General features: G+C 39.2%; 4 protein-coding genes across 4 annotated transcripts; all 4 read right to left on the bottom strand.

Annotated features, from left to right (window-relative positions):
- Nucleotides 1–1,675: 1,675 nt before the first annotated feature.
- faslg (Fas ligand (TNF superfamily, member 6)) lies at nt 1,676–4,515 on the bottom strand. The gene is made up of 4 exons (XM_053614329.1): nt 4,077–4,515; nt 3,129–3,174; nt 2,954–3,010; nt 1,676–2,519 (listed from the first exon to the last, which is right to left on the bottom strand). The coding sequence occupies exons 1-4, from the start codon at nt 4,350–4,352 to the stop codon at nt 2,116–2,118; spliced, it is 783 nt and encodes a 260-aa protein (XP_053470304.1). The 5' UTR covers nt 4,353–4,515; the 3' UTR covers nt 1,676–2,115.
- Nucleotides 4,516–8,908: 4,393 nt separating this feature from the next.
- On the bottom strand, nt 8,909–12,930 carry si:dkey-86e18.1 (uncharacterized protein LOC557342 homolog). Its single transcript, XM_053614822.1, has 5 exons — nt 12,592–12,930; nt 12,390–12,430; nt 12,227–12,301; nt 9,624–9,813; nt 8,909–9,458 (listed from the first exon to the last, which is right to left on the bottom strand). The coding sequence occupies exons 1-5, from the start codon at nt 12,656–12,658 to the stop codon at nt 9,049–9,051; spliced, it is 783 nt and encodes a 260-aa protein (XP_053470797.1). The 5' UTR covers nt 12,659–12,930; the 3' UTR covers nt 8,909–9,048.
- A 3,463-nt stretch (nt 12,931–16,393) lies between these two features.
- caiap (CARD- and ANK-containing Inflammasome Adaptor Protein) lies at nt 16,394–19,208 on the bottom strand. The gene is made up of 2 exons (XM_053614847.1): nt 17,533–19,208; nt 16,394–17,310 (listed from the first exon to the last, which is right to left on the bottom strand). Exons 1-2 carry the CDS (start codon nt 18,937–18,939, stop codon nt 16,459–16,461), a joined length of 2,259 nt encoding a protein of 752 aa, XP_053470822.1. The 5' UTR covers nt 18,940–19,208; the 3' UTR covers nt 16,394–16,458.
- A 2,530-nt stretch (nt 19,209–21,738) lies between these two features.
- On the bottom strand, nt 21,739–23,993 carry jun (Jun proto-oncogene, AP-1 transcription factor subunit). Its single transcript, XM_053614145.1, has 2 exons — nt 23,574–23,993; nt 21,739–23,430 (listed from the first exon to the last, which is right to left on the bottom strand). Exon 2 carries the CDS (start codon nt 23,428–23,430, stop codon nt 22,471–22,473), a length of 960 nt encoding a protein of 319 aa, XP_053470120.1. The 5' UTR covers nt 23,574–23,993; the 3' UTR covers nt 21,739–22,470.
- Between the last annotated feature and the right edge of the window lie 2,151 nt (nt 23,994–26,144).

Genomic DNA, 26,144 nt, shown 5'->3' with positions numbered 1-26,144 from the left:
CAATTTGGCTAATGGTTAGGGGTGATTAAGGTGGGCTTGGATGTTTTTTTTTTTATGTGACAGGGCATCTGTCTAGCCACCCTACCCCCCAGCCCTACAAAATACAAGAGATTGTTGTCACATGCAGAGAGTAGTCAGTACTTGCCAGATATCCATGCAGTTCCTTTAATGTTGCTGTAGGTCTCTTGGCAGCCTCCCTGATAGGGTTTCATCTTGTCCTTTGTCCTGTTCTTGATGACGTCACTGTGGAGCCGCATTTTCTCTATTTGTTGATGATGGCCTTCACAGTGTTCCATGGTACCATCTAATGTTTTGGAATTTTTTTTTATACCACTCTGCTGATCAATAACTTTCAACAATGTGATCCCGTGCATGCTTTGTTAACTCTTTGTGGACCATCAGGAGTCAGATGAAATGAAGAAGATGTCAAGAAAATCCAACAGAAACAGCTGTTCTTTATTTATTGATGACAGCTGTATGATAATTGCGTTTAAAAATTATTTTGAGTGTGATTGGTTAATGCCGAGCACAGTCACATGACCCATTATAAAAAGGTGTGCACACTTATGCAACCAAGAAAGTTTTTTCTTTTTTTTTTTCTGAACTGTTTCTATTTATTTTTCACTTGAATGTTGCTGGTTGCTATATCACATTAAAGGTGGAAAACGATCTGACATGATTTATCTTTTTACATCACAAAAAACTGCAGTTTTATCAGGTATACTTTTTATATCCACTGTATATCTAATTTTATCCAGGTAGTTTCTCTTCCTTTGAAAGTTATTAATTGATTCTCCTCTAAATGAATATAAGTACATTTAAAGTCCACCCCTAGTTACTTAATACACTACATAATGCACTACAGTACTTTGCCTCGCACATTTCTGTGTTTGCCGCCACCGTATTGCCCAAGACTAATGCTCCTGAAGCACTAAAGGGTATTTGATAAAAGACATGAGTGCCAAATCAAATCTATTTTATGTGGTATAACAGATATTCACAGTACTTTACTTGCACTCCACTTTGCTACAGTAGTCTTAACAACATAAAATGTGTCACACAAAACTTATTGTCTTATTGGAAACCAAAAGGTGATTAATGCATATTGTGCTTTACAAATTTATGAAATTTCACAGACTCACAATTTACCTCCAGCCACTGAACCAGAATTATAGCACAGGAAGGAAACTGAAAAAAGACACAGTGTTCTGCATCAGAAGCAGAAATCAGTGTGTGTGTGTGTGTGTGTGTGTGTGTGTGTGTGTGTGTGTGTGTTATAGAAAACAAGATTACACATGTATCTGTGGCTTTGCTATGAAGCCAGCACGAGGGTCTTTGCAGAAATGATGAGGAATGAAACTGCAACACTGCAGAGGGCATTTAAAACCTCAGTATGCAACATTGAAGATGTTGCATCTCTTTGCTGAAAGTAGTAATGTTTCAAACATTTGATAATTAATTGAATTGGTTAAAAAAAACACAAAAACCAAGTTATGACTCATGCAACAAAATGTTAATTATATGGTCAGTATAGAAACAGACCTGGAAACTATGTTAATTGTAATGCTTAGCATATTTTCCTCTATTTCTCCCATTACCAGCCCACTGTTTCCCCTGCCATCATCATCAACAACTGTGTGACATAATCGTAACTGCATGCACTCTTTTTGGTTGGAGATTAAAATAGTAATTTCTTAATATTTTTCCAATGTATACACATTTATTTTTTTACATTTATTTATTTATTAAACAAATTCTGAAGAACAACAATAATTTATTTAATTAATACTAATTGATGAAAGCAAAATGTATATTATTAGACTCTTATGGTCAATATGACCATCATTTATATTCATATACAATTCAGACCATGCCCAGACATACATAATAAAAATTTCTGTAAATAAATAACACTACTGCGACTTCACTCCATGCAGGAGCATGTTAGTGTTCGGTAAACAATAAAAATGGCTGATATTTTATATATAGAGAGGACAGTCAAACATTCTTAGATGATTCTCTAAACTTCTTCCTACACAAAGGCCAATTTGGCCATTCACATCCACTTTTCCCATTTCCTCTGAATACTGGTATGCCAAACATATGAGGAACAGTTTATGGGAGTTTAAAAAGGCCAAAGTAGTTACTTTGGTGGTCAGAGCTGAGCCGGGTTGGCTGGGATACATTGACAAACACCCAATCATATTGCATGAGCTGATGCATGGAGCCAAGGTTACTGCCAACTGTCGACCATTCCTTGCTTCCGACTTGGCAGAAACCTTCTCGATGATCGATCATGAGTGTTAGCAGCCGTTCGCCTCTCTTTATGTACACTGTGTGGATCAGAGAGTCCCTTGGTTTGCAGTCTTTTAATTGGAACTCCACACGTGAGTAGACAAAGTAATGGCCCGTCTCATTCACTTGTAAGCCGCCGTCACGGTACAGAATGCCATCTGTGAAAGCACGGCCATGCCTTGATTCCCACTTCAGGGTCTTCAATCTATTGTCCTGCTTTTGTCCTGAATAGATAAAAGGAAAAGATAACATTATTGGTGGCTGTTAGACATGAAATCAAGTATGCTCTTGGATATCTACTGCCCTACAAGGTTTAGGTCCAGACCCGTGTAATATGGAATCTAATTGATATCTGTGTAAGTCAGTGAGATAGAATAGATTGGTTTGCTATTAATGTGAGGTTTTAACATTACATATTTAGTTTGGTGCAGATTTGGTTACTTGGATATGGTGCAATTGTTCAGGTTTGTACTGTACTGTATACTAGGATTCTCAAGATGAGGGAAAATCTGCTAAATGCCTCCTGGTAATTCAGCTCTTTTTTACCTATCAAATATGCAGATTGTGTTTTCTTGGTCTTTTTGATTACACTTTGGTATTTGGATAAGGTCTAATTATATAGAAGGCTCTACTGAATACATTAGGAGTCTCTCTTTACCTATCAGATGTGCAGCTGGTGTATGCTTGGGCTCCATAATGTCTTCTGCTTGGTGCCCTGCAAAAGTTATGAAATCCTGCATGTTAGCATATTTATCTTTGTAAGCATGGTGGTTTTTGTATATCATATAGATGAAGCGTGACAAGGTGGGAGACTAAAAGAAGACTGAACTTACCAACTAGCCTCTGTGGTGTACTGCCTTCAGATTGTGGGTGTATTTCCTGTCATAAAAATAAGAGAAATGTAATATACATCAGGGTCACATCATATATATATGCATGATATTTTTGACTGACATGTGCATGCATGCACAAACATACACTTGCACATAATTCTAATACATCAATATGGATAAATGTGAAGCTATCTTGCATGCTTGATGCTCACTCAGTTTGAGTTCATAGGAAAGCAAGACTGTCTGCTCGCTGGTTTGAGTAAAGGAAATCCTGTACTGCTGGACTGGTGACCACAATCTTAAGCAAATGCTCCAGTAAATGTCAAATTCTATATATGGAACTATGCAGCAGAAAAAAAGAAACTTTAAAGTTTAAACAAAGCAAATGTTAATATATATACATTTCAACCTTTGCTTTGTTTAAACTTAAAAGTTTCTTTCTTTCTGGTGCACAATTCTTTATATAGAATAGAAGAAGAAACTAATAATAAAATAACTTTTACATGTTCTATGTAATACATATATATATATATATATATATATATATATATATATATATATATATATATATATATATATATATATATATATATATATATATACACACACACATACATGTATATATATATATATATATATATATATATATATATATATATATATATATATTAATGACACACACATGTATATGTATATCTCTATCATCTACAGTTTTAAATATATACTAGTGGTTCAGCCACAGATGGCTTGACTTTTGTTGACCATTTTCTTACTTAATTATGTAATTATGTATCTGTTATAAGGACATATAGTTGGGTTTCTTACAAAAACTATTTTGCATAGAGTGATTGCATAGATTTTAGCTTATTGCTATTTATAGGCGAACAGTCTCTGGGAAAAAAACAGACAGGAAGACAAAGAGACAGACACGCTGAAGATAGGTCTCACCTGTTTCAGATGTAGCAGCTCTGTCTGCAGTTTCATGATCTGATAGGCTCCAAGTCCCAGCACAGCAAACACTATCAGAAGGACCATAATCAGGAGGCATACTGCAGAACTCATTCCTCCACAGCCCCTTGTCTTGGCCCGAACTCGGGCAGGAGGTAATGTCCAGCAGGGGACCAGGGGAGGCTCGATGCCTGCAGCCTGATGCTGAGGAGGAAAGCCTCCTGCAGCATCAACTGTGAACACTGGAGGGTACGTGTACCTGAGTTTACTGTGCATGCTTGCTTCTCTGTGTGTGTCTGAATGGTTAAAGAGCGAGTATGTGTCTGACACAATATAGCACCTCCTTTAAAAAAAAAAATTGCATGGTAGACACCTTTGAACACTTTCCTCCCACGTTCTTCTTCTTTTTCTTCTTCTTCTTCTCTCTTATTTGTCTTTGCAGAACTCATGCCCTGCCCTTAAGATTTTGCATGCTGAAGGTGGTGACATCATGGGAAGAAAAGCCCTCTTGTATTATCTCAAATTAGTCACCTCTCAGATCTGTCACATGAGAAGGTAGACATTTCATTAACAAGTTATGAATGAACTGTCACACATTTGATTTTCTTGTTTAATCAATGTAAAGTTTGGAATCTACAATGATGACAAAACAGTTCATTAGCCCAGCTGATACATCCTACAAAACACGTATATTATTGTCATCAGGAACTATTACTGTACATACAGAGCCAGTGACATGACATTATTGTTGATGATTTTTATTTAATGAGGTATTGCCATTAATTACTTTATTGAGGCCGCAAGACATCTAAAGATGTATTTGGTGGCCACAAAATACTTAAATTGTGGCAATTGTATTGTAAAATTATTGAGACACTGTAAGAAAATCTTATGAGATGTTTGTGAGCACAGAAACTTAACCATGGTGATTGACAATATTACATATTACTTCAATCTTGTAATGACACATAAAGACATAGTGAAGTTACTGGCATTGTCACATGGAAATACCATTAAATCACATCACATTAAGCAAATTCTCAAAGTGAATTTTTTGCCTGTTCCTGTCACAAATAATTCCCCCAAGGGCAAGAATTTATTACACAAAAAATTTATTTATTTATTTATTTTTCATAAGTAATAATGACTAATAGAAATTTGTGGCCATGAGTTACCTGATATATGGGCTTTGAAATATTATCTTATAGACTCAGTTTAGTAATTTGTTGCCACACCCTATTAAAAAATAAAAAGGGGGTTGGGGGGTTACATCATGGTTAGCAAAAAGTAGGTGACATCATGTTCTAGTGACCCCAATGTAAGTTTCAGTCATCTGCACCTCTGAAATGCTGCTATCAGTTGGCTGGTAAACTAATATGTTGGTGACAAACAAGATGGCTGACATATTTATACTGATGAAGAAAGGTAATGACTAGATGATGTTTCATTCAGTACTTTTACATGGACAACACTAATCCAATATTAACCTGATTAAGACAATACTCTGATTAAGAAACAAGCAAGTAAACATCGATTATTGATGACCTTAATCCAACTAAAGTCATACTCGAAGTAAACATAAATGGAATTAAGACATGTGGAGTATTCCTGTTTTAGTCGCATTATTGGAGTGCATTACAGACATGTACACACCTTAATCACACTATTAATGTCGTGTGGGAGTTTTCACCGCATTTTGCCACAGGACATGTACACACACGGCAGTGCTCAACTGTTTGACGGCAAATGAGAGCACGGCTGCGTCCGAAACTGCGTACTTGCCTACTACAGTATATAGTAGGTGAAATACACGTATCTCAGCTGCTATATAGTAGGCAAGTACGCGATTTCAGACGCAGCCCACGGCTTCAAGCAGTCATCTATTAGCACATATAGCATGACAAATAATCAACTGCACTTGAAGATTTCGTAATATAAAAAATAAAAACACCCAAAACTGTATACAGTTCCATAACGAAGACCAACTGTATGTTGATACGTGAAATTCTGGAGGGACGTCGGATGGCGTGGCGTGGGGACATAATGACGTGTGCCGTTAATCCATATATGTTCTATAACATGTAAAACAGGAACATGAAAGTAATATTCTAAAAGCAACTCATGTAAACACCTTAATCACAATATTGTCTTATTCAGAATAAGGTCAATAATTATTAGATTATTGCTGTCCATGAAAACATACTGAGTGTTGCAGTGACTCTCCCCTTAATAATAGGCACGATCATTTTATCATTGGAGAACTTATTCGTATCAATATATATACGTTAATGTTTTTTTTTTGTTACTACAATAGGTTAGCAAGTTCAGAAGAGAATAAGTTGGCTGTTGTGATTATGATTGGTTCGTTGATCTTTCACAATTAAAAAAACATGCACTTTCACATGATTACTGCATTTGTGATATTTTTCAACAAAACCTCACACTTTTCCCTCCTTTTCAGTATTTCTCCCTTCCATCCATATTATTGTTGATTAATACAGTATATACAGTTAGAAAATGCCCAAGTCAGTATTTTATTAGCTGTTGTTTCAGAACAGCCAGAACGGTTTCATTGGTCACTCAAATGTCATACTATTTTCGAATGACCTAGAAAGCAGTTTTCAGAAAATCCACATTGTGTGTACACCAAAGACCACCAGCATCCTGTCAGTCAGCATGTGCTGTATGAAAAGGGTAACAAGCTAACATACAACACGAAGTCTAGGTGAGCACTTGGTGAGGAGTTATTTTTATGAACCGAATACACATATTCTACAAACTTAAACGAACACTATGTGTTCTCATACAAACACAAATTTCGTGTCATTGATTATGTAAACAATGATGTAGCAGAATAAATATAGTTTCACAAACCCTACATACAACCACGAAGGAACAGAAGCTTCCACATGAAACACTCTGCGTGTATGTGTGTCTGCATGAGTTTGCAGTCTTGCATCCTTCATTCTCAGGGGTCTGCATGAGAACAGAGTGGGTGTTGGGGTGGAGATTCGTGGTGTGGTTTAAACCAGAAAGAAAGCGGCATCTCTTTAACCTGCGCCCTTTATGCTGCATATCCTCCAGACACAGATACATACACACACGTTCACAGTTTACTGGAACAGGCAGCTCGATTTCGTCACAGCAGATGAGGTCTGTCTGGCGGTTGAGTTTTCTTCATTTGTCTTTGCTAATTTTCAACACAAAATTATCGGAAGTTGAACAGTACCAAAGAGTTTTATATTTTTCCTGTCCTTCACTGCAACCCTCAACCCTGAATAAAGCAGTCATTACCACTCATTTTTTTGTCCTATCTTTTTCAGCCACTTCAAAAGCGTATTCTAAGAAATTGTTTCATACAAGCAAATTTTCTTCTCCTGTCAGCGTTTGAATGGTTGGAAACCTAAAGCTAAGACCACTTTTCACCAGTGTAATGGCAAAACCTTTGTGTCACCCTCAAAATTTAAATTTTAAACTAGCTAAACCACAATAGAAAAAAATGACAAAGAAGGTATGAATGCTCCTTTGTGAGATACTTGACACAGTTTGCATGATACTATATGAAGCAGCAGAAACAAACATTTGGTGTGATGAGCTACCCATCATATGTCACCCGAATGGAAGATTTTTTAACACAGCTGTTGATGCAGGCTGCGTAAATGACAGCCATTCCAGCAAGTTGGGGAATTACATCCAATTAGTTAGTTACAGTTCCATTTATATAGCACTTTTTTAGACACTCAAAGCGCTTTACATAGTATGGGGGGGGGGGGGGGGGGGATCTCCTCAACCACCACTAGTGTGTAGCATTCACCTGGATCATGTGACGGCAGCTGTAGTGCACCACAACGCCCACCACATTTCAGCTATTAGTGTAGAGTAGAGGAGAGTGATGTAGCCAATTCATTAGGGGACATGATAGAGAAGGGCCAATGGGGGAATTGCGCCAGGACACCGGCGATAACTCATACTCATTTACGATAAGTGTCCTGGGATTTTTAATGACCACAGAGAGCCAGGACCTCGGTGTAACATCTCATCTCAAAGACGGTGCTGTTTTTAGAGTATAGTGCCCCCATCACTATACTGGGGCATTAGGCATAGAGTACATGTATGTAATAACATGAGATCAGATGAGTAAACGCATGATGTAATATGAAGGAAACTTCACCAATAGATGCTGTATTATGCAGGTAGAGCTTCGCAAGTTTCATTTCTCCCCTTACAGGTAAGGGAAACCCTGTCCATGAGTGTACATGTCACTGAAGCCACATATGTCCTATTAAAGCCTCACTACTGAAAACGGCTTCATTTCCCCGAAGTGTTGCACACTAAGCAGTTCCCATTGCTGAAGAAAAAAGGAAGAATGGTTTTGGGGTTGGCGTGGGATGCCTTACAAGCGAACAGATTAGTGGAGCAAGTGTGTTCTTCATACAAACGCATCACCCGTCTCTCTCTCTCTGAGTCAGCATATCTCTGCTTACTGATAATCCAGTAAGATGCAAATGTGGTTGAACAGCTTTTGTGGTGGGGTCATTATGTAATGAGCTTCAATGTCTCAGTGTGAAACTGCTGAAATGAAGTTAAAAAAACACCCACTCAGGTAAAGCCAAATCACACAATTACATTAGTGATGTGTTCCAGAAGAGACATTGTACCAGTTATACCAGTTATACCAAAAAAACTCAGTAGATTCCGGGTCTGAGAAGAACAACGTGACTGAAATTGGCAAAATGAGAAAAACACAAAGACTCATTTTGGATTTTTCAAACTCTTAGTGATTGAAATGCTCAAAATGCTAAACGTTCATTACCAGTGAAATACATGTCAAGTCATTTATTAAAAATCTATTTATTTCAGCTACATACAATATCATATTTTTTTTAGAAAGCACAAAATGGAATAAGGAAACAACAAAATTTACAAACGTGCATATGAACAAAGCAGTGAGATCACCGAAATGTTTAAAACTTTAATTCTCTTCATCTGAGGAAGACGAGTAGCAGCCCAGTCCCAACATGTGCTCTGTCTTAGCCTCATTTTTTTCAGTGCAGAGGGAAGGTTTTGCCCCCTTTCTCTCTGGCAGTCCTGAAACTCGTGTTAAAGCTGAGCTGTGCAGGTTGGGGAGGCTGTTATGCAGGACATGTGCCAGGATGTTTGTTTCATTCTGCTGCCCTGAGGAAGCCCCCCGAGACCCAGCGACTGCTATTGACAGCCTTGAGTGGTCAAAGGAGAGTGGAAGATCCTGGTCTGGAAGATCAGAAGGGTGTGTAGGACCTGGCTGTGTTGAGTTATATAGATCCTGCTTATTTGAGGTAGCTGTTGCAGAACTTTCTTGATAACTGGCTTGATCACCAGGACCAGTGGCACAGAGTCTCTTAGCTGTAACAAAGTATAAGAACATTGTTATGTTTAGGAAGTCTAAAAGAACAGTTCACGCTGATCATGGCACACTGAGAAATTGCATTTAATGTAAACTAGAATTTGTGGGAAACTGTAGTTTATATATGTCATATGCATCAGTACAAATAGATCACATTGACGAACCAATGCACTGATCGCCTTTAGAGTCTGGCCTCCTCTTGGTGTACGCTCTGGGGCTCCATGGACGGTGTTTACAGCTGGGGTCTAAAAAGTGCAGTTTCTTAAGATAAGCCTTGTACTCTTTTTCCAGTTGCTCAATTTGGTGCTGGAACTCTGCTATCTTCCTCTCTGGATAGTGGGACAACTGGGACTGCTACAGGTACAACAGACAACGAGGTGAAGGAACAGAGAGGGCATGTGATCATTTAAGGTGACCCCCCCCCCCAAACAAAAACAAACAAACAAAAAACCTGTTTTCAGTATGTTTTTATTTTCACTGAAATGTTGTACTACTCAATGTTCAATGTGAGTAATCGCTTTGGTGAATTTGTAGGAACTTGCTCATTATGCTTGGCTAATACAGCACTTTTCAACACAGTATGCCTATGATTTATTTTATATGGAAATAAATTATTGGAGTATTAGTGTCTAAGGAATAACACAAAATTTCCAATAACAGGATGTCCTGAAGTACAATAGCCATTTTTATTTATTAATGAACCACCTTTTAACTGTTTATAGTTACATTTAATGTCATGGAACATCAGTAAGACAAGTTAGTTTTTGTTTCTGCCTACATTATAGTGGCTATAAACAGTATTTCCCTCATCAATCTCTTTTTATTTCTCTTGAAGTTAATAAGACAAAAAATGCAGTTGGTCAGACAAACCGAAAGTGTTTGTGTTGGAAAAAAACCCAAAAAACTTACTCTTACAAAGCTCTGATACCTGAGATTGTTTACATCTCCTTAAACAAAGCTTCACCATATCAGTGATTATACAGTTTTCATTGTTAAATCATTCTTAAAATCCCAAGGACATAGACTTTGTTTATCAATTGCTAAAATTTTTGGAGAGCCGCACCTCAGGAGCCCGAGGCCAACCTCAGTGTACTCTCCTGGGCTTGCCCTCTCGCCTCACCCATATCATAAACAAATGCTTGTGGACCAGTTCTCAGTAGCTACGACTACAAGTGTTACTTTGAAGTTGTTATAATGTATATAGTCACATAGAGCCATAAAATATGCATTTATAATTTTTACCTTGTGCACTGTCATCTGTCTATTTTATGTGTATATTGGTAAGTCCAACACGTAACAGACAACTGCTCAAGTGTGCTCTATCTATATTTTAACCTTATGGTCATGATGCATGCCCTGTGGAATAAATCAGTAAGAAAATGCAGTTCATGTTACAAATTTTTATCTATTTAAAATAATTGTGAGGTTGGACTAGGATCAAATGAACATTTTGAGGCAGATCCAGGACACACACTGGCCTCAGTAACACTGGCTCAGTGCCAAACATTCAGAATATATACACAGTGTAATAAAGAGGGGGATAAATTTGGACAAAACCTAGTCTATATTTCCTGTGTTGTACATACTGCCTGTGCTCATGAACAAAGCATTTAAGAAGGTCCACCAGGGAAAAGCTACATATTAAAAAATGTCTGTAATTAGCCACAAATGTTTCAGTGGCTCTTAAACTGCAGAACACCAAACCCCATCTATCCGTGCATCCATTTTCAGTACCGCATCATCCTACACAGGGTCACGGCAGAGCCTGAAGCCTATCCCACCCTCAGAAAGGATGTGTTAATATCGTACACACTGTTTGTGTTATTACTATTTCAACACATATTGTGTTAAATGATCCGATAAATGTTGTACAAAAAAGAAAAAAAAAATCACATGAGTGACCAGCACAACACGTGTTAAATTATTGTCCAATCACGTTGCGGACTGCGGAGTCGACATCATCATCCAACGCTTAACTTTCCTCAAAGTGAATGTTTGTTGCTTTGACCTTTTGATTGTGATAGCAGAGTCGGAGTCCTGAGGCGAGGAAATTAAATGACCAAGTTGGAGTTCATTACTATTTAGCGTTAATGCTGCTGAAAATGCCTGGCGGAGTTTGTGATATTTACGCAGAGAGCTCTCAAAAATTTATTCATTGGAAAATAGTAACTCAGAGAGTGATAATTAACTTTACCTATCACGATGGCTTCAGGAGTGAATATCATGTACTGCTTCCTCAGTGTTGGCACTACACTACTATTATGTTGGCTGTGAAATACGGACCATTTTACAAAATTGGGGAAATATTACGTTGTTATAAACAATGCATAGGCCCAGACCATCATAGCTGCTCACTATATTTCAATTGTATTTTCACTTTACCCCCCCCCCCACCTCAAATACGGCTTTAAACCCATTACATGCATTATAGCGTTCATAATGTGTGCATTATTGTGTTATTGCCCTCACGCTAACTTGACCACGCAATTCTCGTTGCTATGGTAACGTTGATCCTAACGCTCCCTCCACGCATGCGCATAAATTCGGCTCGAATATCATGTAACGTGCATATAAATAAAGATTGCCTACAGAGTGTCCAGTTTAGGAAACATGTAAACAGTTCATATTGAATCCGCAGTCGGTATGAATGAACTTGAAATCCTTCGCATATAAACACAAGCAATGATATGACCTCCTATAAGCAGACACACGTGCACTTCCTGTTTTTAAAACAGTGTGCACCACTTTAGTATGATGTGGTTTATACCTGCAGGTAATATTCAATTTCTTTCTTGATGCTTGGTATCCATTTTTTCACGGCTGCAACCGAATTTAACGTCGCCTAGAGGAACAATGGCAATATGAATTAGAAAAACATAACAGGAGCAATAGCTAATTGTTGTAGAAGTGTGCTTGGATGAATAACTCACAAGTTTTGGTCTTGAGCCGTGCACATCTTTAATGCGACCTTCTGGATTTAAAAACAGACAAATCAAAACAATTAAACGTACTGTAGCTACTGCTCACACAATCACAAGCACGTTTTAGCAATAAATAAAAGAAAAGAAAAAGAAAGAAACATTCCGACGCTCCAAACTGAAACCTCTAATCTGAATGGAAGGCAGGTTTTACCCTCTCTTTCTTTCTGAAGCCATAATCGATTTAATTTTCCAAGCTGTTTTTCTTCATTCCTGGACATTCCAGCTGTCGTGGGGTGGAAATGGGGAATCACGTGACACGCGCACAAAAACCGAAAGCAGTGACGTCAGTGAGCGTGTGTCACGCGCCGCATAGCTGAAGACGGGTGACCTCTTTGTTATCAGGGGATCACGAGCTCTGTAGCAGGGTCTGGATTCTGGTTGTTGTTGTTGTTGATGTTGTTGTTATTCCTCTTCTCTTTCTTCTTCTCCTTCCCTTCGTCTTCTTCTTCATTTATATGGTTGCATTAGCGCCCTCTTTGTGACAGTTACACCCCCCCCCCCCTATCAAAAGCAACGCAATGCAAAATAAATAATATAAATAATTACACAAATATCACATGTGCAAATGGCTTCCTGAGTAGTATAATAATAATAATAATAATAATAATAATAATTAGGGGTCACCAAAGAAACTAAATTCACAAAGCAGGTTCAAGAGTTGTTGTTTTTTTCTACTTTGCCTTTGCATTTTTTTTTAAGATAGTGAAGAACAAATACAATATGATTCTGAAAGGCTTTTTTAAAAAAAGAGGTGTTGCTTTTAGGAATTTGCATTTACAGTTGAGGACAACTAGGGTAAAGATATTCAATCTAAGTTTTTCATAACTCCTCATATTTAAAATGATCATATATTTCTTTTGGCAAGTTGACTGGGGTGTCTACTTTGCACATCTGTGGGATGTTCTGGACAAACAAGTCCGATCCATGGAGGCCCCACCTCGCAACTTACAGGACTTAAAGGATCTGCTGCTAACATCTGGATGCCAGATACCACAGAACACCTTCAGAGGTCTTGTGGAGTCAAGGAGGACCTACACAATATTAGGCAGTTTTAATGGTTTTAATGGCTAGTTGTTATGGCTGATCGGTGTGTGTGTGTGTGTGTGTGTGTGTGTGTGTGTGTGTGTGTGTGTGTGTGTGTATGTACGTACAGGGGCAGATTTAATGATTTGGGGGCCCTAGGCAAAATATAGGAATGGGGCAGATGGCAAATTCCTTTTTTTTGTGAAACACATGTCCAAAATATTCTTTAATATCTTATGATTTAATTTCTTCAGCATTAAAAAACAGAAAGTTCATGCTTGTCTGCCTTCAGTATTTAGACCATCTTATTGCTTATCCCAAGTTTCACTGTACAGTGGTGCTTGAAAGTTTGTGAACCCTTTAGAATGTTCTATATTTCTGCTTATATATGACCTAAAACTTAATCATATTTTCATAGAAGTCCTAAAAGTAGATAAAGAGAACACAATTAAAAAACAAGACAAAACTATTATACTTGGTCATTTATTTATTGAGGAAAATGATCCAGTATTACATATGTGAGTGGTAAAAGTATGTGAACCTCTAGGACTAGCGGTTAATTTGAAGGTGGAATTAGAGTCAGGTGTTTTCAATCAGTGGGATGACAATCAGGTGTGAGTGAGCATCCTGTTTTATGTAAAGAACAGGGATCTATCAGAGTCTGATAGTATGAACAAAGGGGATTTCTGAGGACCTCAGAAAAAGAGTTTTTCCACAGTCAGACAGATTGTGTACATATTAGGGATGCACCGATAACACTTTTTTACAGACCAAGTACAAGTACAAGTACTTACATTTGGGTACTTGCTGATACCAAGTACCGATATGAGTACTCCACACTTTTCGGAATGCCCCATGTCTGAAGCATGTCATCAAACAACTGACAACGGTTGGTTATCAAGAGCAATAAACTGGGTAAAAGCTTCTGTTATTTTTTACTGCCCGTGGGTTGTCTCTGGACATTTTCTGCAAAGTTGGTTGTTGCTGTTTCCCGCTGCTAGCATTAGCAAACTCTTTGCACTCGGCGTTATATTTGTTCTTTAGATGTTTAATCAATTTGCTTGTGTTAAATGAGCTATTTTTTACCCCTCCTCTTGACAGTTTAGCAGAGCATAGTTTGTAGTCTGCTCTACTTTTATCACCATCACTTATCTTAAAATATTTCCAAAGTGCTGACATTGCTCCTCTTCCAACTACCTGCTCAACTGATGAGAGGTTAGGCTATGTCACGTTGTCATAAAGTGGTATCGGTACAGTTTTATCGGGGTAGTTTTACGAGTACGACTACATGAGCACAGTATCGGCCTGACACCCGAGTACTGATATCGGTATCGGTGTATCCCTAGTACAAATGGAGGAAATTCAAGACCATTGTTACCCTCACCAGGAATGGTCGACCAACAAAGATCACTCCAAGAGCAAGACGTGTAATAGTCCATGAGGTCACAAAGGAACCCAGGGTAACTTCTAAGCAATTAAAAGCCTCTCTCACATTGGCTAATGTTAATGTTTATGAGTCCACCATCAGGAGAACACTGAACAACACTGGTGTGCATGGCAGGGTTGCAAGGAGAAAGCGACTGCTCTCGAAAAATAACATTGCTGTCGTCTGCAGTTTGCTAAAGATCACATGAACAAGCCAGAAGGCTACTGGAAAAATGATTTGTGGATGCATGAGACCAAAATAGAAATTTTAATTTAAATGAGAAGCATTATGTTTGGAGAAAGGAAAACATTGTATTCCAGCACAAGAACCTTATTCTATCTGTGAAACATGGTGGTGGTAGTATCATGGTTTGGGTCTGTTTTGCTGCATCTGGGCCAGGATGACTTGCCATCATTGATGGAACAATGAATTCTGAATGATATCAGTGAATTCTAAAGGAAAATGTCAGGATATCTGTCCATGAACTGAATCTCAAGAGAAAGTGGGTCATGCTGCAAGACAACGAGCCTAAACACACAAGTTGTTCTATCAAAGAATGGGTAAAGAAAAATAAAGTTAATGTTTATTACAAAATGGCCAAAGTCAAAGTCCTGACCGTAATCCAATAGAAATGTTGTGGAAGGACCTGAAGTAAGCAGTTCATGTGAGGAAACCCACCAACATCCCAGAGTTGAAGCTGTTCTGTACTGAGGAATGGGCTAAAATTCCTCCAAGCCGATCTGCAGGACTGATCAACAGTTACTGGAAATGTTTAGTTGCAGTTATTGCTGCACAAGGAGGTCACACCAGATACTGAAAGCAAAGAATCACATACTTTTGCCACTCACAGATATATAATATTGGATAATTCTCTCAATAAATAAATGACCAATTATAATATTTTCATATCATTTGTTTAATTGGGTTATCTTCATCTACTTTTAGGTCTTGTGTGAAGATCTGATGTTGTAATAAGTCATATTTATGCAGATATATAGAAAATTCTACACACTTTCAAGCACCACTGTAGATTCCAAACCGGGTACCTTTTGTACAGTGCCCATGTAGCTGTAAGTGGTAAGAATTTCTTTAAAAAGAATAAGCGACAATTACAGAGGAAGGATATATGAACACCCTGAACACACCTTAGTATCAGTTTCAATATGAATGACGTTACTTAAACAGGCAATCCACCCAAAAGGAAAACTCAGTGGGTATAGAGTACATTAGTCTGTAAGATTTACTAAGTAGAGTTTACTTAGTAAATTAATTCTTCTCCAATAATCACCACTATAAACCAGTATAGCATTTAATAGTAGTTTTGAAGCTTTACCTCTTTGCATTGGGCTGTATAAAAATGCAGCATTTGGCTGACACCTAGTGACCAGATGTTGATGTAGCATTTATTTAGATGAAAAAATTAGCATGCATTACATGTATCTCATTATATTACATTGCCTGGTTATAGTTCTGCAAATGTGCAATGTGATGAAACAGATTTCAACCAAAAAAAAAAGCTTTTAATCAACAGGATTTCTTTCATCAACACATTCTGACATGGGCTATTTTTTATTTTATGAGAAACATCTTCCTCTTCAGCAGCACAGCAATGTTCTGGTGGTTTAGGGTGCTCTCTGCCTCTGCTACCTGAAGGGGTGTTTTCATCACATTGTTAGTAGCCTTGAGGTTTACCTTCTCTCCAAGAGTCCAGTTCACCAGCTTTTGCACTGTACCCAGATGCCCTGTTCGACAGGCCCAGTGTAACGGCGTGTCTTTATTATTGTCAGTGGCATTGATCTTGGCTTGTCTTTCCAGCAGCAGACCGACCACAAGCTCCTTGCCATGTTCTGCAGCCAAATGTAGAGGTGTCCTCCTCCAAACGTTCCTCTCATTCACATTTTTATTCCTACCAGATGTGAGAAGTGCAGCAGCCACATGTACGTGCCCATTCCTGGCGGCATAATGCAGAGCTGTACAGCCATCCATGTCTTTGGCTGCAACGTTTGCCTTTGCAGAAAGCAGGGTTGAAATGGCCTGAGCATGTCCTGCCATCGCTGCCAGGTGTAATGGAGTCTTTTTGTCTTTCTCAACAGTGTGAGTGTTGGATCCAGCAAGAAGAAGCAGTTTTATGATGCCTGCGTCACCTTGAGCAGCTGCCCAGTGTAGCGCTGTCCTAGCCTGTCTGTCCTGTGCATGGACATCTGCCTTTCCTTCCAACAGCTGGGCCACAGCCTCCTTGTGTCCACTCTGACTAGCAAGATGGAGGGCAGTGAATCCATCCTGAGTTACTGAATTGATCTGAGCCCCATTGTGGAGCAACAGGGCCATCAGTGCAGGTTGGTTGTGTAAGGCACTAAGATGAAGAGGCATCTGCTCTTTGGGGCCAATTATGTTGGGCTTCATGCCCATATCTAGTAATATCTAGAAGAAATTTTTAGAAGTTATTTAAAGAAATAGTGGTGATACTTGATTAAATGCCTTATTTTAGGTTCTCAAAAGTTATTTGCTTTTATATTAATGTGAATAAACATGCAAATATTTTTTTCCCTCCATTTTTTCAATTTATTTACCAAGATCAGTGTCTCTGCACAGCATAAATATGCTTTAATATGGATTTGATACCAAAATTATTAATAAACATACCTCTGTTATTGGCATACTGCCACTTTGGATGGCCAGGTGAAGAGCAGACATCTGATTAGGTAGTCTCTTATCCAGCTGAGCTTTGTTTGAGACTAACACTTTAAAGACCTCCAAATTGCTCAGCTCTATGGCTAGGAGCAGTGGTGTGTAACCCAGGTCATTACACACATTAACATCAACTCCACTGTCAATAAGAGCAGCCACAATCATGTCCAAGTTCCTCTGTACTGCTTTGAACAGAATAGATTTTAATTCATTTTCAGACATTGCTGTCTTAATGTTCATCAGAAGCAGTGACAGCATAGGCTTCCTGTTTAGCTCGAATGCAGCCTCAATAATTCCAGAATCTACCTGAGCTCCAGCTTGAAGAAGCACGGCAGCTGTCTTCTCATTTCCTCGGCTAATGGCATGGAACAGTGCCGTCTTCCTTTGGCCATCTCTGGTGTCTACTGAGGCACCATTACTCAGTAAAATTTCTGCCAGCACAGAGTCATCATCTACTGCAGCCATGTGCAGGAATGTAGTCTGGTTCTTGAAGCTTCTTCTTTCCTCCACCACCAGCGTTCTGACTGTGTTTTCATGCCCATTTTGTGCTGCTAAATGTTGGGGGGTTTTTGAGGCTTGGTCTTTGGCATAGATGTCAGCTCCAGCCCTTACGAGAGCCACTACAGCCGCTGTGTGCCCCATCTCTGACGCCTTGTGGAGGGCAGTGTGACCTAAATGATCCCTTAAATCGAGTTTCACTCCTTGACAAAGCAAAAAGTTTATAACTGACACTTGACCGTGTTCTGCAGCAAGGTGTAGGATGGTACCAGACGATGCAGTTCTGTCATTGATATTTACACCTCTTATTAGTTCCTGTAATAGGGGCACGTCACCTGTACACACTGCTTTGAAAATTACAGTTGATGAGTCTTCGGGTTTTGCAGAGCTCTTCTTTAATTCGTTCAAGGAGGAAGCCAGCTCTGTCTTTTTTGATTTATGCAATGGTCCTTCATTCAAAGGGTTCCTAGAGGTATCCTGAATTTTTTTAACTGGCCATTGTCTATCTTTTTCTAGCAGATATCCAATCAGCTGCCTTCGTGTATCCTTAATGTTTTCATTCAGCTGGCCCACATAGGTTTTCATGTTCTGGTAGAGGTCAGGTTGAGCACACTTCAGGCATGGGTAGAAGAAGATCCGACATGCCCGTTCCCCTCGTGACACCAGGATGTTGAGCATTCTGGAGTTCTTTTCCTCTTGTGCTGCAATGCTGGATACAAGAACTCTGTTCTCAGGTAGAAGGACTCCATTAGAGACAAGAAGGTCCAGTAAGTCTTCTGTGTTGGAGATGCCACCAACTAGCTCTTTCCTTCTAGTCCGGATTACTTCAATAGCATATGGATTTGTAAACTTGGTTGAACCCATGGCACTTACTCTAAAACATCAGTCAATGGTTAGAGCTCCAGAAAGGTCTCCTATACCAAAAATCCTTTGAGAGGTCTGGACATACTGTAGGCGTGCCTACAATGGCTTGAGTTATCACCAAGCATTCAAATATCTCTTAGCAACCACATATCGGGAAAATGCAGGTGAATGTCCACTTCAGGAATCCATGTCTTAATAGTAGTTCTTGTTGTAGTTATTTGAAAAACTGTTTTATTTGTGCATACTACATATTTATGAAAATAATTTTACTTTTGATGTGTTTAAATCCTTAGCTTGTTTAAGGTGTCTACTCCTATGAAATCTGACACATGACTACTGTAACCATAACAATTAATTGTTGTTGTGTTTGTGTTCATGTATTATCGAGACAAATACATGAACACATAAATGAATATGCCTTAGACACACTTTAATATGTGCAAATCTTCTCAAATAAAGTCTTTGTGTAGCCTGTATTGTTGAAGGAATGTCACACTACTTGATCATATTAATTATGATGATTTTTTTTTTATTCTCAGGATAGAACCTTTTGAAATTAAGCTGGAATCTTTTTTTATTTCAAATTAATAATTATATGGTCACAGGATCAAAGTCTGTGAACAACAGTGTTTTATATATTCGTTTAATTATTTGAAACCATCATCCTTATATGACATACATTAAGTGTTTATCTAGGTAAACAGTATGTATTCTTGCGAAGGTGATATGAGAAATTTTACAGCATTTTATATTTTTACAGAAAAATATTTCGACAGTCTTTTAAGCTATAAAACTACAATTCTTGGGAAATAAAGAAAGTTCAATTCTTTAGCTAGATATATTTATTATAACAAAAGCAAAGAGTGACCAAGGACTGGAGCACGGAGCCCAGGCTGTATGAGGAGTTCCACTTCCCGGAAGACACGCCTACTGGCTGCTTAGATGACGTTGACTTCCGACCATTATCTCGCCTTATATAGTCATGTGGGGAACGGTTTTCCGGTATGATGTCACCCTTTTAACAAGCGTGGACCGTGAAAAGAGAGCATAAATATTGCATGGAATTGTTATAAATATTGCATTCAATATGACATCTGTTGAAATGAATTTGAAATGAGGAAGACTACACTTCTTTTGTCAGCTTGTAATACTACACAGAAATTATAAAATGGGATTTTACAGGCAGTTTTATTGTCCTTTTAACCAACGAATAATACACATATTAAAGTATAGTTCTGGACTGCACTTGTTGTTTTAGCCTTTATCAGTAACACAACAGTGCTTTACAACAGAGTAAACAAGGAATTTGACTCATTGTGATTATAGACGTAAAGTAACACACACACACACACACACACACAGTATCCACTCCTGTGCATAGGACATGTTGTTATAATGTCCATTGTCCATATAAAATAATAATAATAATAATAATAATAATAATTTTGTATAATTACATTTTATATACCGATTGTATCTTGAACACAAAACCCTAGCAATGCATCATGGACATCACTGACAATAGTCGTATTTTTGGAGGAATTAAGTAAGATTATCTAGCTGATCCGTTTTAACTTTAACTTAACCTCAGTGGATTGCTTGAAAATTTTTAAATAGGCTATGTTGCCCACATAACACTAACACGTTATTCTGTACTATAATAATAAAATTGTTGTTTAAGTTAATTTACCAGAACACATTAAATCACATTCCTGTAGACCATTTCGATGCATATAAATGTATTCGAATTGCACATTTTATTGTTTTTTTTTTCTGCTCTAAAACACCTGATCAGCTGATCATCAGGCCTCTACATGGTCGATGTGGTTGTTCTAGTGTAGCGAAAACACTCTTTATGGTAGATGTAGGGTACGTCTGGGATGGAAAAATCTTCCCTGAAGTCGACCTGCGCTGATTTAACACGGAGTGATCGCGCCCTCTAGCGGTACAAAGCCGCCATTGAAACCACCTGGTGCGAAAAAAAAATTATAGACCTGTGTCCAAGTTTTTTGATCGACTTTATAAAGCTGGCTTATTACCTGTTGTACGGTTACTAAATAAAACTAATCAATTATGAATTTAGAATATAAACTTAATCTGGATGTTAAATTAAGTGATAAATTTTATTGTTTTTACAGTGATATTCACTGAATGCATGTTTATTGTGTACAAACCATGACATCCTAGCACTCTTAATGGCTAAGTGTAAACGTGGACACGTCTAATATACTAATGCAGTGGCAGTAAAAGTACTTAATTTTAATATGCTAATAGCTTAGGGCACTGTTTTGCAAATAAAATCACTCAGTGAAGGATGTAAGTGTTCTAAAATGGCACAAATATTAAGTGGTGCACAATTACAGTCCAGCAGTTGGCTGATTTCTCTGTTCACAGACAATTAATTACCAGGTTTATTATGTATTAAAGTAGAGAAATTACTAACATATGGACTCCAGCCCTCCAAGACTGTAGTCAGGCTTTCCTGTATTAACACTTTATTAACAATAGTTACATTGTGAAACTGTAACTACATGTGAATAAAATAAAAATGCTACAGGTCAGACTAACAAGTAGTGCTGAAAGCTTTATTCACACCACATTAGATTAAGGGATTAATTGTGTAGATTTACTATACCTAAATGAATGAACAAAATTTACTTTGTGTTGATGTGTTGTGAGAGGAGAGATACATGCTTTCAGGCTGTGTATAGAATGTTCCTTGCACTAGCTGCTCTGAAATCATGGGTAAACATGTTTGTGTTGGCCCTAGCACACATATTTCCATAGAGACAAGAGACATTGTTTTCGTTTCGACATACTTTTATTACAGTTCATAAATATTGATTAGTTTCTGTTGAGGCCAGAAAACAAACATTAAAAAAAAATCATGTAGTACTTTTATTACAAATGGTAAACTTAAGTACTCATCTTTGTCTTTATTTACACATAATGAGTGAAACCTCATTAAAAAACTTTTTAGAAAAAGAAACTGCTGAAGCTCGACTAACTCAACATCAATTTGATTCAGTTTAAGAGCAGTAAAAGTACATTGCAACTCAGAAGTCAGGCAGCTTTTGTCAAAAAAAAAATGTTTTGTTTTTTTCAGACTTAAGTGGACGCAACTTCCTGCTTTTGGCTCGCCAGTACAAGCGACAATGTTTCCTATCACAGTTCTCTTTTTCTCTTCTAATACTGAGTGCTCCTGTAAAGCTTAGGTCCATGCACAACTTGGTCAAAAGTGAGCAAGGTTGAGTCTCTTTTTGTCATTAGGAAAAAAAGAAACAACATGTAACAGTGCGAGGCTCTCATGCTGTCCGGTGCTGCCCGGTTTGTCACCAGCGGACGCAGTCGGCGGAGTTTTCAACTCCAATCCGGACATCCTTTTACGCGCCAAAGCGTAAAGGCGCGCGGTCACACAGTTCCCGGTCCTGGTGGGCTATTGCCAGTAGAGATTACCGGCCTGCCACCTCTGGTTAGCGTGTCCTTTTCAGTCCGTTACGCGACAACTCCATATGTCCGCTCTCGCCCTCTTCAAAATGTCTGCAGCTGCTGCGTCAACATGAGCTGACAGCCGCTGTTGACGTGGTTCATGACTTTCTGTTTGAGCTGGGCGACCTGTTCGCGCAGCATATTGGCGGTGGATGCCAGCTCTGAGTTTTGCGACTTCAGCGTCTTGACCTTGTCCTCGAGGCGGGAGATTCTCTCCAGCTTCCTCTTGCGGCACTTGGAAGCGGCGATGCGGTTGCGCATGCGCTTGCGCTCGGCCTTGATGCGCTCCTGGCTCTCCATGTCGATGGGCGAGAGCGGCGGCGTTTCCCCAGGCATCTCGGGCACAGTTTGCGGCTCCTCTTTGAGCGCCTGCAGGCGCGGGTGTTGCACGGCCATGGTGTGCTGCTGCTGCTGCTGCTGTGGTGGCATAGACGTGGTCGTGTAGCTGCTCATGGCCGGATTGGCGCTGGTGAAGCTCGGTGCCGTGGTGATAGGCGGGTTAAACGTGCTCAGGTCGGCGTATACCGGTGGTTCCGAGCGCACGGTCGAGCTGTACACGGCTCCGCCCGCAATCGACGACACGGGCGCCATGGAGTTGTTGATGGTAGTTTGAGGGGTCGTAGTGACGCTGCTGGGCGGCATGTGCTGGTGGTGGAGCTCGGCCAGCGCGCGCACGAAGCCCTCGGCGAAACCCTCCTGCTCGTCCGTGACATTTTTAGGACACAGGAACTGGGTTGGAGTGGGAGTCGTGGTGATCAGACCGTTGCTGGACTGAATAATAAGGCGCTCGAGCTCGGGAGAGGCCAACTTGAGGAGGCCGACGTCCGGCGACGTGAGAATGTCATTTATTTTGGGGCGCAGGTGCGGCTTGAGCGTGCTGCTCGGGTCCGAAAGGTTCAGGGTCATGCTGTGCTTCAGCGTCTTGGCGTTGTATCCGAACGCGGCGCCGTCGTGCTGCGAGAACGCGCCGCTCAGAGAGTCGTCGTAGAAAGTAGTTTCCATCTTAGTAGACATAGAAAGACAAACCAAAAACTTTTGGCTCAAGCAGTTGTTTCACTCACACTCCCGATTCACCCTAGTCTTCTTTCAGCCTGCTTCTGATTTTTATAAAACAACAACGTGTACAATAGTGTCAGGGAGCCTACCAACAGCAGGCGGCTTCAGACTTCAGTCCTGTTTGATTACACTCCGCGTCCCGTAACAAACTTTACCGTGGAATAAATAATAAAAAAAAAGTTATCGAAACGAACTCAACCACTCGAAGACGAGATAATAAACCAGTATACCTGGCCCTGTTATGAGCTTTCGGATCGTCGGCTGTCGGAAAGCATATGGTTCTAAACTTTTATTTTTGATTTCAGCACCGCTCGTCTCTCGGTCGCTTCTCTGTGGCGAAGTCTGTATACTCTGAACTCTTCCAGCGTGGAGGCCAACCTTATCTGCTACCGCTGCCACACTAAAAATAGGCCTCCCAATGATGTCATGCCTGAAGTCTCTTATTGGCTGGAGGCGATTCGTGGGGCGTTCCACAGTGTTCAGATAAGGCGCGTTGCCTAGACTACCATACCACCAGAAGATTCTTCTCCGCGCAAAGCCTTATGGGATGAGGTAATGCTGCAAGTCGATGAACGGTGCATTATGGGATTACGTATTGTTTTTGAATATCTAGTTACGCGCTCTAGCTGTTTCAGACTGTAGTGGGATACAAAGTCTGTGAGATTGTTAGGGAGCGATGATATTGTGTTGCAATGTTTTTAGGCTACTGTTACCGCATACTGTTAGATATAAAGTTTTAACAGTGCTTTGGAATTTTTGTTACAAATACAAATACTTTGTGGGGGGAGAATGGGAGTATTATTTTGAAGGGAAAATCCGACATTAGAAGTAGTTGTTCCTTTTGTAGGTTTATTTAAAATTGAAATCTGACACGATACCCGGCGTGAAGAGAATAGACAAGCCTCATTTAGTGTAATTCTGGCAGAAAACGTAGGCTACATCTATTTAAAAACAAAACAAACACGTTTTTAACAGAAGTCACAGTGAGACTACTCCGTGCCGACGTGCGTTTACTCGTTGCCCTGTTCAGCCATTGGGAATAGGCGAGGAGGCGGGTCCTCGAGTGGACTGACAGCGTGTCACAGGACACGTCGGCTTTAGGGAGCGTCTCAAAATTACCTCTCTAATCCTTCAAGACAAACAACCCAAACGAAACATTTAATTGCGTAAACATAACAGGAAATACACAAAATTTCACATTAGTACGTGGATTTAGTATCTGTTCGGTATGTTCACGGGTTCATGTATGGTTTTGTAAACATTCTTTTTGTTTATGAATGAACACTTTTGACATTCACCCTAAAGCCACTGAAAAACCTGTGTGCCGTCTCTGGCACGTTTAGGTCTGTTGCGACAGTCAGTCCACTGGCCAAATACACACCAATGCAGCCATGACGTTGTAGCTTCGACTACACATGCTTATCAACTATGATCCTATGAACTATGACCTAAATCAGATTTTAGCCTACGTGTACATATATTAAAAGGAAATCATATTCTAAACTACACATTAATGTCCAATCAATTAAGTTAGTGACAGAAGTTTTTGTTCATAACGACTGAATATACATACGTTCACAACAAAACAGCTTTTGATTTCACCTTTTTTCCCCCTCAAATTTTTTATTTAACATATTCTTCATAACATGTATATGTTTTTTTTAAACTTCGGACCTCTCATCTTAAAGAGTTCACAGTTTATAATACTGCATTATAATATGATTAATCTCACATATAATCTGGCACGTATTCCTGAGTTGCCGTTCCTAAATACCTAGTTTACAGCTAAGCATCTGTTAGCACCCATAATTCCTTGCAGACTGAGCATGTGCATATATCTCCTTTTAGTGGATTTTCTGAATAAGGTGAATAATGCAACAAATTTCTAATGAAAACTGGCGTATTCCAGGGGTGGGAATCAAAATATTGTTTTAATCTGAATTGGGCAATTGGACTGCGGAGTTTATGTGCCTCAATACTAATTCGAATATTGCTATATTCTTGATGTGCATCTAAACATATTCACTGTAGCCTTCCTGCTAGTTTGGATATTCTCCTCTCTTCTCTCTCATCAACAAGGAGATTGAAAATCAGGAGACAAGCGGTTTCTGAAATACTTCAGCAACCATGCTACAGTCAGTCACTAAAATCCTTTTTACCCCTATTTTTATGTTTGATGTGAGAAGTTATAGACCTGTGTAACTGCACTGCTGCCAAAAAATTGGCTGGTTGGATAATTGAATGAAAGTACAGGTGTTCCTAATAAAGTAGATGGGGAATGTATAATTAGACTCTAAAACACAGACATTGCCATGCCATTCACCCCTAATCCTTCTCAGTGTGTCATCTGCAGTGTAGGGGATAATAATATTTAAATCCAAATTGGATCTGGACGTCTGTCTCTATCATGGATAATCACTGTTGAATAAAACTTCTTGGGCACCCACCAAGTGGTGCAGAGATAAAGAGACAACAAGAAAGTTAAAATTTGTATTCCCATTAGCAGTTGCAAAGATTGCGGATAAACAAAAAGAGGGAGAAATGTGGAGCATCTATATGCTGGGGCTGTTTACAGATTTTCAGATATCAGTCAATGGTAACAGTCACTGAGCTTCACATTGCTCAGCTTCCTGCCCTCAGGATTGAGACATACAAGACTC

The sequence above is a fragment of the Ictalurus furcatus genome, chromosome 25 (genome assembly GCF_023375685.1).
Source record: "Ictalurus furcatus strain D&B chromosome 25, Billie_1.0, whole genome shotgun sequence".
In the NCBI taxonomy this organism is placed as follows: Eukaryota; Metazoa; Chordata; class Actinopteri; order Siluriformes; family Ictaluridae; genus Ictalurus; species Ictalurus furcatus.
This window is presented reverse-complemented; position numbering and strand designations above follow the sequence as displayed.

Excerpts from the sequence above, each read along its gene's own strand:
- caiap (XM_053614847.1), bottom strand. The coding sequence starts at position 18,939 with ATGGGTTCAACCAAGTTTACAAATCCATATGCTATTGAAGTAATCCGG. Across the intron at positions 17,311-17,532 it reads GCAGTATGCCAATAACAGAG|ATATTACTAGATATGGGCAT; the intron begins GTATGTTTATTA and ends AATTTCTTCTAG.
- faslg (XM_053614329.1), bottom strand. The coding sequence starts at position 4,352 with ATGCACAGTAAACTCAGGTACACGTACCCTCCAGTGTTCACAGTTGAT. Across the intron at positions 3,011-3,128 it reads TACACCACAGAGGCTAGTTG|GGCACCAAGCAGAAGACATT; the intron begins GTAAGTTCAGTC and ends TAACTTTTGCAG. Across the intron at positions 2,520-2,953 it reads ACCAGCTGCACATCTGATAG|GACAAAAGCAGGACAATAGA; the intron begins GTAAAGAGAGAC and ends TTATCTATTCAG.
- jun (XM_053614145.1), bottom strand. The coding sequence starts at position 23,430 with ATGGAAACTACTTTCTACGACGACTCTCTGAGCGGCGCGTTCTCGCAG.
- si:dkey-86e18.1 (XM_053614822.1), bottom strand. The coding sequence starts at position 12,658 with ATGTCCAGGAATGAAGAAAAACAGCTTGGAAAATTAAATCGATTATGG. Across the intron at positions 12,302-12,389 it reads ACGGCTCAAGACCAAAACTT|GCGACGTTAAATTCGGTTGC; the intron begins GTGAGTTATTCA and ends TTGTTCCTCTAG. Across the intron at positions 9,814-12,226 it reads AAATTGAATATTACCTGCAG|CAGTCCCAGTTGTCCCACTA; the intron begins GTATAAACCACA and ends TTGTACCTGTAG.